Source organism: Mya arenaria, chromosome 4 (assembly GCF_026914265.1).
Source record: "Mya arenaria isolate MELC-2E11 chromosome 4, ASM2691426v1".
In the NCBI taxonomy this organism is placed as follows: Eukaryota; Metazoa; Mollusca; class Bivalvia; order Myida; family Myidae; genus Mya; species Mya arenaria.
Genome location: NC_069125.1, coordinates 72,758,627 through 72,775,407, shown reverse-complemented (window position 1 = coordinate 72,775,407; position 16,781 = coordinate 72,758,627). Strand labels below are relative to the sequence as shown.

Sequence of the window (16,781 nt, the reverse complement as noted above, 5' to 3'; positions counted from 1 at the left end):
TGTTTGATGGATTGTTGAAAATCTGACGAAAAGAAGTGAAATGGTAATGTTTGTCAACTTCATAGTGTCCACGCCATAACTGTGGCATTGTGATAAGAATTTGATACAGCAAAACTTCGAATCAATTTCCCTGCCCATTGAGAATCAGTAAAAAGAGGGAAATGCATTTAAATTGGATCAAATGGGAGAATCATTGAAATCAGTGGACAGTGGTCATTACTTTGCTATTGTAATGGTTAGTAAAAGAGTCAACACTCTTTTAGCCATTCAAGAAGTGTTTTAAATTTAACTTTCCTATGACATTTGTTACCTTGACAGAAATTATATGGGTTGTCCTGCTTAGAGTTAATATTGTTCTATTGAATCTTTGTCATTGTATATTTTATGCTTTCTAATTTGAAGTCAATTCAGTTTTTCATTCTAACTTTTAAAATTTATTATGCTAATTTGTGTGAAATCACATTTTCAAAGGAAGTTGTCTGAAACCAGACCTTGAAGATTTATAAAAGGTTACATTATTGTACAGTAGTTAGGCACAAAGCCTGGCAATGGCTTATGTCCGGTTACCTCCGGGACACCACTATGTCCTGGACATAGAAAATAGACAGCTACTGTGGACAGCAACGCCCCCTTTAGCTGGACAATGGTCAGAATTACTGGTTTAAAAGCTGCCATTCATACAACACTATCTACTTAAGGCGGCTTAGAGTTTTATTTGATTTTGGTACATCTGGATGCTGAGGCTTGACCACAGCAATATGATTGGCCCAGTTTCAGTCACATGAACATCATCCTGTAATTTGATTGGTTAATAGGCTTTTAAAACTCATTCATGAAAGAATTCATCTTGGGACATTGAAAGTGTTAAAAGAACATGTATTAATGTGAAAATTATGACATTATGAAAATTACATGGCTATCACATTTTAAAGAACAGGTGATGAAATACGTTTTAATTGTTCATGTTTGAAAATTAGGATCAAGATTTTAACTTCCACTTCTTATGATTTTTCTCTTTTGTTCTCAAATTATTGCAGAGACCTAAAAGGAAATCCCTGATTATTGCTGCTATTTTTTCTTTAATTTTAATGAGCCCCCACTAGAAGACATCAGTGCTTGTTCAGCAATTCAGAAGATAAATATTCCAGGCCCAACAATGTAGCTATATCCCTGAGTTTACCCCATTCCCCTGTTTTCATAATCAGGATGCCCTCCAGGGCATCAACCACTAATTACAATATAGACATCTGACCTTCTCACTTGCTGGGGCAAATGATGTAATGCCCCCTCTTTATCTTCTTCAATGTCTGTTTTAACTTTCTTTCACCTTTTCTGAAGATAAAATTTAACAAATCTGGCATCACGGAGGATGCCTTCCCGCCAAAATGATTGGAGGGTACATAGAAGCAGGGTACGCAATGAAACAAGATACACATACTGCTGTAAGGGGTTGCAGTTTGCTGGGCCATTGTTCATGCCCCTTTTGAAGCCCCTATTGTGAATAGATAATAGTTACAGTGTAGAAATGCAAATGTCAATTGATTGACTTAAACCTTTTGAACTATGATAGAGGGGCTGCAGCTAGGGTCAAGCTTTTGTGGTCATACAATTTGATGTTCCTAAAGGTTTGCTGATTATTGGGACAATTGGGGACTTCCTTAAGACAGTCTGGCAGGTTGCAGCGTTTATGTTTTGAAAAATAACAAACACAGATTGTCACTTCCAATTTGCCTCTTTCATTTAGTTTAATTAAACTGAGTATGCTGAGTATGCACATACATCATCAGTGAAACTTGAAAGATTAAAAAAAATAAGAAATAATTGTTTTCTATGCAGATATATTAGCAACCATACATACATCTAACATTGTCAGTGAAATTTTAACAATTAAAAAGTTAAATAATATTGTTTATAGTCAATGCTGAAATACATTTGAAATTTAAAAATGATCTTATGAATGCATGATTGTACTCTTAATAGTTTATTTAATTAATACAACTCTCATTATATGATTATTACCAGATAAAAGTTATTTAATTTTAGGAAAAAGACTGATTTTCATGTCATGTAGTTAATGCTTTCCTTCATTCCTCAGTAACAATTTTCAATCTACTGCTGTAAGGTGGCATCATTACTTCTAGGTTAGTTTTCATTGGTGATTGATGAGTAGACCAGTGGTCAGCCAGCCAATCGGGGGCCTGCTTTTATGACATATTGGTACATCCAGATTGGGATGCTGTAAACTTTTTCAATAGGTTTAAAAATTGACATTGGTGCAATTCAGTTTAAACTGACCGCAGGATATTTAGAAGGTTTCTTCATTATAGTAATAGAGAATTTGTTGGATCTTTCAAAATTCTTTTCAAAAGGTTTGGAATATTTTCAATGTTTAAAATTTGTTAAAAATATATCAATATACATATATAAAGGGAGAGAGAGAGAGGGGGGGGGGGGGGGGGAGAGGGAGAGGGAAATAGATAGTTCATGTTATCTAGTGCTTTCAAGATGTTCCAAAATTTCTTGGATATTTTTTATATTAAAACTTATTTTACATCCTATCTCATTAATTCTTCATAAATATCTGAAAATATTGTTTTAAATCATAATGAACTGTTTACAAAGTGGCAGAATATACAAAGAGAGACACATGTTTAAGTTTAAATCAAATTTCTGCTGTACAGTTACTGTCAGGAGGAAATAAAGCATGTCATTTTTTGCCTTATTTAAGAGCAGAAGCCTCCAGCGTGTTACATAATTAAAGACACATGAAGCATTCCATGTTGGGGTATCTCCGATAAATTTTCATATTAACGCCATTTGGAGAACTCGTCCTGGAAAGAATGCATGTATTTCCTGCACCACTTATTGCTATATTCTTCCATGATAATAAATTTGTTGAAAATTTCACACATAAATCTGATTATCTTCCATTGGAGGGTATTGATCATAATTTAAACCCATGAGGCTCACCAGAAACAATGTATTTTTGATGCAAAAATTATCATGTTCACAATATTCTATGCATTTTTAATCAAATTTAGTCAGTGAATGCATTGCCATAAGTCATGTCTTACTGTTTATTCTCAGTCGCTTTAAATTGTTCTGAAACTCTCACAGATGTTTTCATGAGGAATTTGATAACAGTTTCTTCGACTTTTTTAATTGACCAATGATTTGAGAACTTTCTTTGATGACTAAAATCTTCTTATATGGTTTAAATTGCAGCCAAAGAGCCTGTGCAGTCCGTATTTTTATTAATTCAGAATAAAAATAAAATACAACAGAATTTCTAAATTTGGTTTAACATTGTGCTTTTGATCAGTCTGATTGGGCAGATGTACGGTACACATTTGTGATTAAGTAGATGTACCGTTTCACATTTGTGATTGGGCAGAGGTACAGTACATATTTGTGATTGGGCAGATGTACAGTACACAATCGTGATTAAGAAGATGTACCGTTTCACATTTGTGATTGGGGAGATGTACAGTTCATATTTGTAATTGGGCAGATGTACAGTACACATTTGTGATTGGGCAGATGTACAGTACACATTCGTGATTAAGTAGATGTACCGTTTCACATTTGTGATTGGGCAGATGTACAGTACATATTTGTGATTTGGCAGATGTACAGTACACATTTGTGATTGGGCAGATGTACAGTACACATTCGTGATTAAGTAGATGTACCGTTTCACATTTGTGATTGGGCAGATGTACAGTACATATTTGTGATTGGGCAGATGTACAGTACACATTTGTGATTGGGCAGATGTACAGTACACATTTGTGATTGGGGAGATGTACAGTACACATTTGTGATTGGGGAGATGTACAGTACATATTTGTGATTGGGGAGATGTACGGTACACATTTTTGATTGGGGAGATGTATGGTACACATTTTTGATTGGGGAGATGTACAGTACATATTTGTGATTGGGCAGATGTACGGTACACATTTTTGATTGTAGAGATGTACTGGTAGACATTTTTGATTGGGGAGATGTACCAGTACACATTTGTGATTAAGTAGATGTACCGGTACACATTTGTGACACATTTTTACTAGAGAGATGTACACATTGACGGTTACATTGATGTACACATATTTAATGAACAGAGGTCTATGTGATACCAAACACATGTAAATGATAATATGTGCTGATAAGTAAAATATTATTTTTTAAGTAATTTCCATTAAAATATCTTAACAAAAAATATTAAAAGCTGTAATAAATATGCATGTTGGTCCGATTTCATTCTGGGGAATATTAGATGGGATCTATACCAATTATTGCTCATAAGGGATTCCATGCAACTCAAATAATTTTTTCAGACATAACAGCCTGGTCCAGCCCGTCAAAACAATGTGACAAAGGCTCCCTTGAATAATCAATACACTTAATGAGTCTCAGAATTCCGGAATCAAGGAAAACTGAAGGGGTCATATCACAAGTGGGTCTGATCCAGGGGAAATATAACAAAGCCTCTAAAGATGCTGATTTTGCTCATCATGACTGCTCCAGACAATCACAGAAATTTTCGCTGAAATTTGAATACACAACATTTAAAAATATATTATTATTCTCATAAAATTTGGTTTTATATCTGACATTTCATCTGTTTCTGTTTCAATTAAAATATTTATATATTTCCTAGCCGTAACAAACAAAAATGTTAAGATGTAATTGTTCATGTCCAATAATACTGATTGGTAAGACATTTCTTTGTATATTAAATTTCTTTGAAATTATATTGTTTCTTATCTTGATTTGAAAGAGCAGCATTATTGTGTGTGGAATTTGAATTTAGCTTCAGTTATTTATCTTTTCTGACAGAAAATTTAAAATGATGCCAAGAAACTTGATAATATTGAAACATTTGGAGTCATTTGTTTTCATATGATGTGTGAGCTTGGATCATCCTTCACAAAGGCAGCTTCCTTAAACACTCAATCATTGCCGAGGGGTTTTGCATCAGAATTCTTGTTGCTCCTCATGTAACTGACTTTAAAGAATCTGTTCACTCTATTCACACTGGCACTTTTCTTGAAGATGCATTTATGTCACTATTTTAGAATTTTAAATTGACTTGTGTAAGAGGATGGTTTTGTAATATTGAGCACACATCTATTTTGAATTAAATTTCATTCTTTTGCTGTAATTTTACTACTGGTCACGTAATCTTGATATTGTCAAAGTATGGTGAGTTATGACCATTTTATGATTAGAAACCTTTAATAGTGTACCGAAGTACTTTGACAATTGCTGCATGGTCTGGAAAAATAAATGGCAGATTTATAAATGGAACTATTTTTCAGTGTTCTTAATGTCTATGATGGAGTGCCTCAGCTCATCAAATTAATATACAATACAATCTATTTAAGGCTCTTATGTTCTGACACTTTGAAATAAGGGCCCATCTGTCACAGAATTTCCATATAGGGGCGTCCAAGGGAAAATAGCTCTATAGGCCCAGCTTGAATGTACAGCTCTCGGTATCTGAATCCATTAATTTCTTGATTGATTACAGTGTAGACTTATCTGTTTTATTTAATCTATAATTTTCATCATTATCATCATCATTGTCATCGTCATCATAATCATCCACCCTTTTTTTTTGGCTGGAATGCATCTATCATTTTCTTAATATAACAGCAGTTTTATAGATATTATAACAAACTCAATGTGCCTCAGTTATTTCCTTTGTTTTTTACTTTGACAAATCTCAAGTAAGGTATGACAATATTGTCACTATTTGTTTGCGAAGATTTTAACAGCATCTGAAAACTCTTTCTATCATTCTTATAAAATTAAGCCAATGGGAATTACGTTCTCCGAGTTGAAATTGCCAAAAAACTCTAAATTGTGCACAGTGCAAATGCATAGGCTTTCTTAAAAAAGTATCGATTGAGAACATAGAGTTTGTCTGTAATTTATGTTCATTATATGATGCTGCACATGGTGTTTTGTTCTGCCAATAGATGCAGTTTTATATGGTCTTAAACAGTGCAGAGAAATGGCACCCTTGGGAACATTTGGGAATCATGATTTTGTGTTTCTATGATGGTCTACTGACTTTAAACAAATTCTTTGTTTAATTTTCTCCATTAGAGAATCGGAAGGTTTGAACTGAAAAATTCTCTGGAGATGCTCATGCTACCTGCTCCTCGGAGTTCTCGAGCTTAAAGCCTGTTGTCAATCATAGTAGGGATTAAAACTGCTGAGATGAGAGCCTCCAGATTTTTAGGCTTTCTCAATTATTAACGAAAACTTCTATCCTCCTCATATCCATCTGTGAAACATTTTAAAAGTAAGAAAACTTCAGTTATGGTCAAGTACATGAAGTTGTGTCCTTGTTCCAACAACAGTTTTTAGCAATGTTTCATCAGTTTTTCACCTGTATTTACAATCTCATCTGGTATCATCACATGGAATGCAAATGCGACATTTTTCTCTGGAACAAAGATGCACAATTATGGAAGAATTTGTTACTGACGTCATACTGAAGTTCATTCATATTGGACACAACAGCTAAACTCCTTTCATTTCTGGTTTTAAATACAAATGTTTGTCGTTTTTGTTACAGTTTAAGTTTAGTTTTGCCAGAAATTGCCGAACATAATTTTGTTTAATATTTAGATCAGCACAATTATTTGGAAATACGAGCAATTTATGTTCATTTCTGTTACCATAGAATTCAGTTGTTGTTTTTTGTTAAGACAATCAATTATATGTATGTATAATTATAGTTCCTACAATATCTTTAAAATTCTTTGGAAGTTTAATTTTGCGTAAATAACAGCTTCACACTTATTTCAGTACGTATTGTAACGCATATGGTGTGTGTACATGACTTGCATCAAACGTAATAACATAGTCAGGGTTTTTTAACAAAACAAATAAGCATCTATCATGCGCTGCAAAAAACCTTTTTCTCACATGAAAGACAAGAAGCTGCAATTGTCATGACAATTACGCAAATTTCTTCAGTCATTTTCTCTCCATTTGAAGTTAGCCATAATTCTTTATAAAAAGTTGTTGTCCCAAAGTAAATGAAACCTTGCACAAAATGTACCGCTTCTCCTAAGCACTTAGTGAAGAAAACATTGCCATGAGATCTTAATGCAGAATGCAGGCCCAAGAGAGCCCTAAGATGAAGTTGTCGTGAAAGTCATTAATTTTAAAATAAAGTCGTAATGTGGAAGCAAAAACAAGATATTGAAAAGTAAATTACTCTAAGCTGGGAATTTACAAATTGAACGACAAGATATTTCAATGGTGTTAACCTTCAAGTGCTTTGAAAAAAAAGTATTTTTTGCACAAATTCTTTAATATAAATAAGCCTTTTAAATATTTTTGTTTCTTTACCTTATAAACTATTTCCGATTTTATTTCATTTCAGTTTCGAAGCTGCCCCACTATACAAGTGCTACCAAGATGCTGTCAAGATGATGGACATACACTCAGCATCATGTTTTAGACCGTCTGCCACCCTTCCACACAACTCTTCTGCAGGTTCACTCGCAGTTCCCTCCCCTAGTGCAGACGTCAGAGACGCACCAAAGTACACATTCGGCAGGAGTAATAGTTACCAAGGCAATATGGTGGTAGAATCCCAGACCCACAACTTTCGTCCAATGACTCCTGATCCACATCCTGACAATGTTGACAATACTGACTCACATAAGATTGATCTGCCTAGTTCAGGTCAGAAATCAACTCTTCCCCCTGAAGGTGCGTTAACACCAACTGAAGAGCCTGTTGCAAAAAGAAAACTTCAGATTTCTGAAGAGTTTACTTCAGATCAGCAAACTGAAGTTAACAGTACAAAACAGATAAGAGACTCAATATCAGATGTAAATGTATTAAATGACTTCAATGAATCAAGTGACTCCATTGACATGGCACAGTTTGGTCCCAAAAGACGTCGACTTTCTGAATCAGTTGCATTGAAGAATGCAGAGATGTACCTAGATGCTGCATACAAGGCTGGTTTAGATAAGAGTCCCCCAACCTTGAGTCCCAAAACTCTGTCTGATACAGACTTTGATGGGATGAGCACAGGAAGTCCCAGTGTGAGTGTGAGCGGGGAGAGGCGGAGAAGAAAACCAAACCTTGAGGACATTGTACGCCGTATGAAAGAGGTGGAGACAGACTATGAGAGTGATGACAGTGATAATGAGGTGTTTGATGAGCGTGGCATGCAGGAGGGTGGAGATGAGGTTGACGGGGATATCTCTGTCAAAATGCCTGTCCTGGCTAGCCAGATGGAACTTCTCCAGAGTATGGGAAAGAAGGCTTTCAATGGAGAAACCAATGAAAACAATAACATTATCAATAAAATTGGGCAACATGACATTGACAAAGAAAACCAAAGCAATGGGGATGACCTGAGCAAGACAGGAATTCCCCTCCCACCATCCAGCAAAATGGAGCCAGGGTCAGTGAATGGGGAAAGTGTTATCAAGCAGGTAGGCCACGTGACCCCGCCCAACTCCAGCAGCAACTGGATGCCTGGCCCCTTCAACGGCTTCCCAATGTTCCCCTTCCAAGCAAGCCCACCAGATCTTCCATTCTCCAAGTTCATGAGTCCCTATGAAAACAAGTTCAACTCTCCAGAGCTTGAGAAAGACTATCTGAAATGTCAGTATTGTGAGCGGACATTTCGACGACAGAAGAACCTTGAGAATCATATAGAGAACACCCACCACGGGAAGAGCCCACAGAGGAAGAAGTCCGGGGACAACACAGGCGAGATGTACTTTAAGTGCACACACTGTCCGTATACTACTAAACATCAGAGTAATCTCTACGTGCACCTGAGGATACACACAGGTAAACACACAAAATACATGGACCAGGGGAAATACATGTCTGTGGCCTTAATTTAATAGAAGTGGTAAACAGCAGAATAACAACATTTTAAGCGGGATATTTTTGAACTGTTGTTTGAACAAATGGTAAATAAATGATATAAAGGGAATCCTATGGTCAGATGGACTTCACTTAAGTCATTTAGCAATCTCATCTTTTTTTCATGTACCAGATTAATTTTAATTAATTTTGTTCTATTTTAACATTCATATTCACAGAGGGAAAAAATATATTTCATATCACATCAATCATTCATAGTTTTATATTTTATTTATGGCATTTAACGACATTAATGTAATTATTCAAATAAATTTCAAAACCTGTAAATCATATTTTGAAATTGATTCTTTATTTATTATTCATTATATCATTTATAAGACATATAACTTTCCTATCATATGTATTAAATATCCAATTATAATAGCTTAAATGTGATTGAGTATGTTATGTTTGACAAATAGGTTCTCCATTTTGTGTGAGCAGTATCTAATAAACAACTTATGGTTTTATTATAAAGCAAATTGCAATTAAAATCAGACTCGTAATGAATATATCTGAATCTTACTGTATTGCCAAATAGTGTAAGGGAAGTAAATCTTGATCACTGAATAAAGATTTTTCTTTCATGCTTAATTCCCTTTATTAGCCTTTATTATTTTACCACTTCAGGCGAGCGGCCGTACATCTGTGGGGCGTGTGGAGTCCAGTATAGCCAGAGTCACAGTCTTAAGTCACATATCATCAACAAACATGATGGCATAATGTCATACTACATCAAGGAGAAGCGGACCCGCTCCCCACGGGGTCTTGGATACCTGGCCACCCAGCCCATCCCCGGTGATTCTCCTGTGTTTAAGATGCCTGCCTCCCCAATGATGCACTCCCAATTCCCAGGGGGGATGAATGGTCTCCAACTGCCACCATCCTCCCTCCATCAGACCCCGCTCAAGCTGTCTCCACAGGGTAAGCCTGTTATGGGGGGGAACACACCGATGTCAGTCTCCAACTCCCCAATGATGTCACCGGGCCAGCTGCCCAGCCAGCGGTCCTCAGTGTCCCCCCAGGTTTCCCCTGGCAACCAGCAAGCCCCGCTTCAGATGTCTCCACAGTATGGCATGCACAGACCACCATTCCCACCGCTGCAGCACATGTTTCCAGACGGATCTGATCTCACTCAGAAATCCTTAGAGTATGCCAAAATGAGTCTCATGAACTTTCCCTTCTATGGGAAGCAATTTCCATGTAAGCCAAGCCCTCCTTTCCACATGAATGGACATGGCCCAGTATCCCCACAGTTTGGAAACGGTATGAGCCAGCATGTAAGGCTTCAAGAACATGCCATCCCTCAGAACGGGGGATCCCAACAGCAATACAACAAAATGCACAATCCTCTACAAGAAATCCACGATAACCGTCACCATGAGGGGGATGAGGGGGCCATTGACCTGAGCAAGAAAGGGAAGGAGGAGGGAGCTCTTGATCTCGCCCTAGACATGACCGGGAGGTGCACAAACGAGGACAGCTCAAAATGCCCTAACTGTCAGCATCTGCTTAAACTGAAGTTGCTCCGAATGAATGTGGTGCGAATGCTGAGTATTCTTGTACCAAACCTGAATTTCGAAGAGAAGGGAATTAATGCAGAGGGAGACTCTGTAGATGACCTGCTCAGAGACGTGATTGAGAGCAATATTCACGATGAAGACCCACACGAGTAACACTCGCATACTGCTGTTGTATGCATGCAGCAAATATGGCAGCAAATTTCGTACATTTGTTGTTAACCAAAATCATAAAACATTGAAAGTATTATCAGAGTTACCGATATCATGAAGAAAATGTATTTTAACATTTTTAAGAGTTTATATTTTTCATTGAGTTGATGGTGCAATATTAGAAATGTCTCATTCATAAACAAGTTTAACTTGTGACATAAACATTGACATATCAACATACCGTTACATCAGCTCATAGATTCATAGCCAAGATATCATTGTTTCCATAGCTAGACATTTGTTTAAAATTGACTGCTTAGTTCAGCATTGAAAAACAAAAAACACTGACTCTTGTCTTGTGTGTGCTGTAGATTCTATTTTACAGAGTTTATCATTTTGCATTTAATACAAATGTCTTCATTTATTGACTTGATTCCTGCCACAGGCTTGTAGAAATTGCTTGGTCTTGTCAGACGGGACGGAAACGGAGAGATATGCTTCATGAAAAAGGATTCATATTCCTAGTCAGAACATTCTGTAATATTACAATGTGAAACAGTCTTATGTGCTAAAGGAACAGTGTTAGTGGACTGATCTTTTAAATGACTTCACCCACATGTTTGTTGTCTCATATTGAAAGTCACTGTTTTTCATCGTCAACAGTTTAACTGCAGACGGCCGCACATCCCTTGTTGAGCTCATGTATTTGGGTCTTAGACCTTCATTAAACCTAACGTTATCTGTGTGATGACAAAAATGGCGAGCAAACTACACACTGTTGTGTCTTATATAGTTCTAGATTATTCTTGGCAGCATCCATTTGGTTTACACCCCTTTTTTGTGCTAACATGGAACATTCCAAATATCGGAGGAGCATTCCAAAGGAACGGACCAGTTCACAACATTTTAAGGCTGATTAAAAAAATATGTTCATTAGTTCAAATGTAGCCTAACTTCTTATGTTGTAAATAGTGGCCTTTATGTGAAGAAATCACCAAATACAAGTGCTATTTGAAATTTGGGAGAAGAAAGATACTAAAGCCTATTGCTTTAGTTGCATTGAAGCAAAACAATGTACCTTATGTCCATACAACTAACCAAAGATGTTTTTCATAACTGCTTCAGCCATTTTACAAATGTGTGTTTTTCTATGTTTACAATAATTATGGCATGATCTTTTTTATTTAAAAGTTTTGTATTTTGTTTAAGAAAAAGACAGTGCTATTTAGCTAAGATTCTCTTTTAATCCAGTTGGCCAAAAGACATTCCATTTTGAAATATGTTGACTGCTAGTTTATACAAACTTTATATGAAATCCAATGTCCCATGCAGCTATGTTTTTTCTACTTAATGTTCTGCTTGTACTTCGCAACATGTTTTGTTGTAAAATCAAAATGTTTTTTACAATTAAACTGCTGATTTAATGATTCATCATTTGATGCATTTATTTGCTTCCAAATTCACTCCAAAGGTACCGATTCTATCTGGTTTCATATGGCAAAAAGCTGAGAAATTCGAGTGATTGAAAGAAGCTTTTGGATAGTTTATGGTTGTCAACGAGTCATCTAATTCTATAATTAGTTTTAAGAAAATTATTAGAAATCATTAGTTAAAAAAAGAGAGAAAACAGAAGAAACATATCAGTAATCTCTAGAGTGAACATTTTAAATGATTTTAATCGAATGTCCAAATTGTGTGCCTATAGAGTATGGCAGCATTGTTTTCAACCGCAATTTTGTTATGATCTGTAACACTGATGACTTTCATTTTACTGTGTTGACTATTAAGTGTATTTGTGTTCATATCATCAAATCATCTCAAAGGCTTGCTACGAATCTTATATATTTGACTATGAGATAAATATTTTACTTAAACTGTAAAGTTTTCAGATTTATGATGCATTTATATGTAACTGATTTTATAACAAAGATGTCTCAAAAGCCATCCCTTTCCCATTTTGAAAGCCTTGCTAGTTCATAACGAAGTGACTTCTACGTCTTGTACTTGATAATATATTGTACAAATTAAATTGCGAACTGAACATTGTCTCCCACATCTGCATGATCTTTTTTTACTCATTGTTACTATGACATGCTGTAACCTTGTTTTACTTATATGATTGTACACGAATAGATCTCTACTATGACTGTATTTGGAGGAAATTGTCTCAAACTAGGTATAGAAATCTTGTAGACTCCTAGTGCTAAACTCCCCATGAATGACAATACATAATAAGCCAATCGTTTAGAACTTTGTGAAGATTAACAATCTGATTAACGACATCATTGTTACCTTTTAAGCATGAAATATGTGATGGGGATCTCACATATTTTAAAAAAGAGCCAAGTACAGTTGAAAAAGTTGTCTCAAATCTTGTTTGAAAAACAGCAGTTCACAAGCCTTTCCTTTCAACTTCCATCGCAGTAGTGATTTGAAAAGTAACAAAGATGATGTTAACGATGTTGTTAACTTGAACAAAGTTCTGAACAATCGGCCCAATGTCACCTACGTCTTTGTTTCCATCAGTTATGTTTAGTATCCCACCATTAGCAGTATTGTTCATTTTTTGGTAACATGTATAATTTCATTATTTTTTATCGTTTCATTCCATCATTGTATGGACAGACCATCTCCAGCAACAGATATGTAAACATAGATGTGAGCATTTGTTTATTATATAATAATGTACATGTTTCAGTTGGAATTTATGTCATATGTTCATAGTTTATGTAAAAATGATGTGTTCAGATCTTTATTGAAAGTAATTTGTTTATAATGATTTGTTTTGTACATTTATAGTTGTTGTTATTGTCTTTATTAATTTCTGTGCTTTTATGTCCTAAATTTTTATCATATTAGATTGAATTCATGCTTTTAATTCCTGATGTAATTATTGATGATTAATATCAGTGTGTTAAACCTATCACTTATATGTATACCTTGTCAAGGCAGTAACGTATCTGTTGATTTTAGCATTATTTAAATGTTCAGATTTCAATGATGACCGCATCAGAACTAGATTTATTTATTCTTTCCTGGTATTGTACTTATTTAACTTATTCATGTTGTAACCAGTTGTACAGAATGTGCTCATATATTTTATTACAACCTTCGTTACCTTATGCAACTTACAGAAGTCAGAAACACACCGCACGCATACAAGTATATGCCTTTCTTGGCCGTGCAAAACACTGTTTTAATTGCTACCACTGATTTGCAATTGATAATTGAATCATTTTTGTATGGCATCATGTTATTTTTAACATGGATGGTTCTTGGTTTTAATGTCACTTTTAAAACAGTGTCTTGTGTGGTTATTTCAAGTTGTTAAAACGAGCTTTCTTTTTCCGAATAAGCCCTATAACTGTTGATGTTGTCTTAAGTATTTCTGATTGAATAATACATCTGAGCACATATTGCAATATAAATTGTTAATTGAAACGTGACTAGCCTGGTGTTATTCTGCATTAGCTCTAGTGGACATGTACTGTGACTGTATGAATATCATTCCATTGTTGCCCACGGTTGTGAGACTTTTTTCCTGGGTGGAGGTCGGCCCTCCACCCCTCGTTGTCTACCACATCTAGCTGTTGTTTGGTTTCATGTAGGCGGGGTCCTTGAGTTTGAAAAGCAGTCCTGAAAGAATGCCCATGTTGTCATCAAAGGTTGAAATGTTTTTGTTTTTGAGTTCTTTAAAAATAGAATTCAACGAAAACAAATTCTAGATTTTTATAAAGGTAAAATTCATACTGAGATGTCTCTACTGTTGTACTATTTCCTGTAAAAAGGACTTAACATAGACAGATCGCTTACACACAGAATTTCTGGGACTCATTCAGCACACTTTTTCAAACTCGGACCGTAGAGCTTTTGGGAGCCACAGAGACTGTTATTTCAACAGATATCTTTGATGATGTATTTCATGTTGTTGTGTATGTGTTTAGAAATGTTAGATATTCAAACAATGGTCCTGCATCCAGCTAAGTTTAAGAAAACCTGTCATAATATTACACTAGAAATGTAGCAACATCTAGTTCTAAAGTTTAGGAAGATTGATAAATAACTGGTTGATATTTTGTCACATTTTGCAGTAGGTTTATTCATTACAATACATACAAATGAATATCCGTGTTCTGTATGAGACTGGTGTGAATGTAGATGTAAACTTCCGACTGCCAATTCTTCCAATCCTCGTGCCATTTTGTTGAAACAGCTGCTAGCTTCTCTTTCTCTGTTGTCAAAATGATTAGTAATCTGAATTTTTTTTCATGCATAGTCCCTTTTGTAATCATCACTGAAAACCAATTATTTTCATTTTCTATTTGTTTTTTCATTTTTTTTTTCATTTTAAAACACAAAGAAACATGTGTATTTTATCAGATAAGATCTTATATTATTTTATTACCCATACTATTACTCTGTTATGTGTTCAGGTATTTTTATTTTGCGATTGTGTTCTTCCTGCCATTTGTGTTCAGTTTGTTTATTTACTCTTTTTTGTGTTCAAACATTTGAAAACAAACTTACAATATCTTTATTGTTTTGTCATACTAGGTAATCCAATTTTTAGTGATTACTAAGACCATATTTTATGACTGCACCAAGGAATGTTCTCATTGTCTGCAGGAACAATTTCACGAATTTATATATAGATAATTCTGGACAAAGAAAATTTAAGTAAGAGCTTATGTTTTATACAACAAGTGGTTCCTGGTTTATGTTCATTTCCCAGAATGCCGGTTGTTAAGGCTACCCAACCCCTCAGTGCTACTGAAGATCTCCACCAATGTTACTTTACTTCTGTTTAATTACTTTTTGCTACTATGTACACTTTGTCCGGTGTTTTATTCGTATTATGGTTTATTTTACTCTGTTATGTTCTGTTATGGCAGAGAAGAGCTGTCAGACATATTAGACATTTAATTCATCTAGCTTTTAATTAGTTTTGTGTTTATAAGGCTAGTTGGATTAGTGTTTATTTTTTCCAACACAAATAATGAACAATTGTACAGATTCCCAACTTGGTTTTATTTTCTTCTTGTTTACTGTTTGCCTATTAGTCGATTATTGCGATGCTTTTTTGTGTAATAAGTGCGTTTGGCATGAGAGGTGTAGACTGTAGTTAAATGGTGAAATAAAGCAATACATTCAAAACACTTGTTTCTTCTCATCTGTTCTTGGTGTAAACTACTTGTAGCATTCAGTTATGCATTTTTATCCATTTTTATACTGAAACAAAACATATTTAAAAGGTGTCAGGTTGAAATGGTTACTGGACTGTACTGACATCAGTAAAGTGATTGGCCTCAAATTAACTGACAATAAAGTGAAGATGTTCAGTATTAATAGGCAAAGTTTTCAGGTCAATTGTGTTTAAAACAAATGTTTCCTTGCCATGATAGCATTATATTATAAATTGTAAAAAGCCAAAAAATAATATTAATTGCAGCATTTCATTCAAGAGTTGAAAATACTCAGATCAATGCAAAACACTTGTAAACTTTTACTGACATCAGCAACTTTAGTAAGTTCATTCACCGTGGTGATTAAATACATGTACACAAAACTAAGGCGTGAAACTAGGCATCCAGGAAGAAGGGTGTACTTTCCTCCACGAACACGTCATATAGGATGCACCAATACCATTCAAGGGATAGGTAAAACACGTCATAGGAGGCACCAATACCATTCAAGGCATGGGCAAAACATGTCATAGGAGGCACCAATACCATTCAAGGCATGGGCAAAACACGTCATAGGAGGCACCAATACCATTCAAGGCATGGGCAAAACACGTCATAGGAGGCACCAATACCATTCAAGGCATGGGCAAAACACGTCATAGGAGGCACCAATACCATTCAAGGCATGGGCAAAACACGTCATAGGAGGCACCAATACCATTCAAGGCATGGGCAAAACACGTCATAGGAGGCACCAATACCATTCAAGGCATGGGCAAAACACGTCATAGGAGGCACCAATACCGTTCAAGGCATGGGCAAAACATGTCATAGGAGGCACCAATACCGTTCAAGGCATGGGCAAAACATGTCATAGGAGGCACCAATACCGTTCAAGGCATGGGCAAAACATGTCATAGGAGGCACCAATACCGTTCAAGGCATGGGCAAAACATGTCATAGGAGGCACCAATACCGTTCAAGGCATGGGCAAAACATGTCATAG

The 16,781-nt window shown here is 35.5% G+C and overlaps 1 protein-coding gene across 23 annotated transcripts in view; it reads left to right on the top strand.

Moving 5' to 3' along the window:
• LOC128230542 (uncharacterized) overlaps window positions 1-15,746 on the top strand; it is an 81,812-nt gene extending 66,066 nt beyond the window's left edge. For all 23 annotated transcript variants that reach the window (XM_052942896.1, XM_052942910.1, XM_052942903.1 and 20 more), the window contains 2 exons: window positions 7,409-8,841; window positions 9,550-15,746. In XM_052942896.1, coding sequence (XP_052798856.1) covers window positions 7,455-8,841; window positions 9,550-10,595 — 2,433 coding nt within the window. In that variant the 5' untranslated portion in view covers window positions 7,409-7,454 and the 3' untranslated portion in view covers window positions 10,596-15,746. The remainder of the gene's footprint in view (window positions 1-7,408; window positions 8,842-9,549) is intronic.
• Window positions 15,747-16,781: the final 1,035 nt, after the last annotated feature.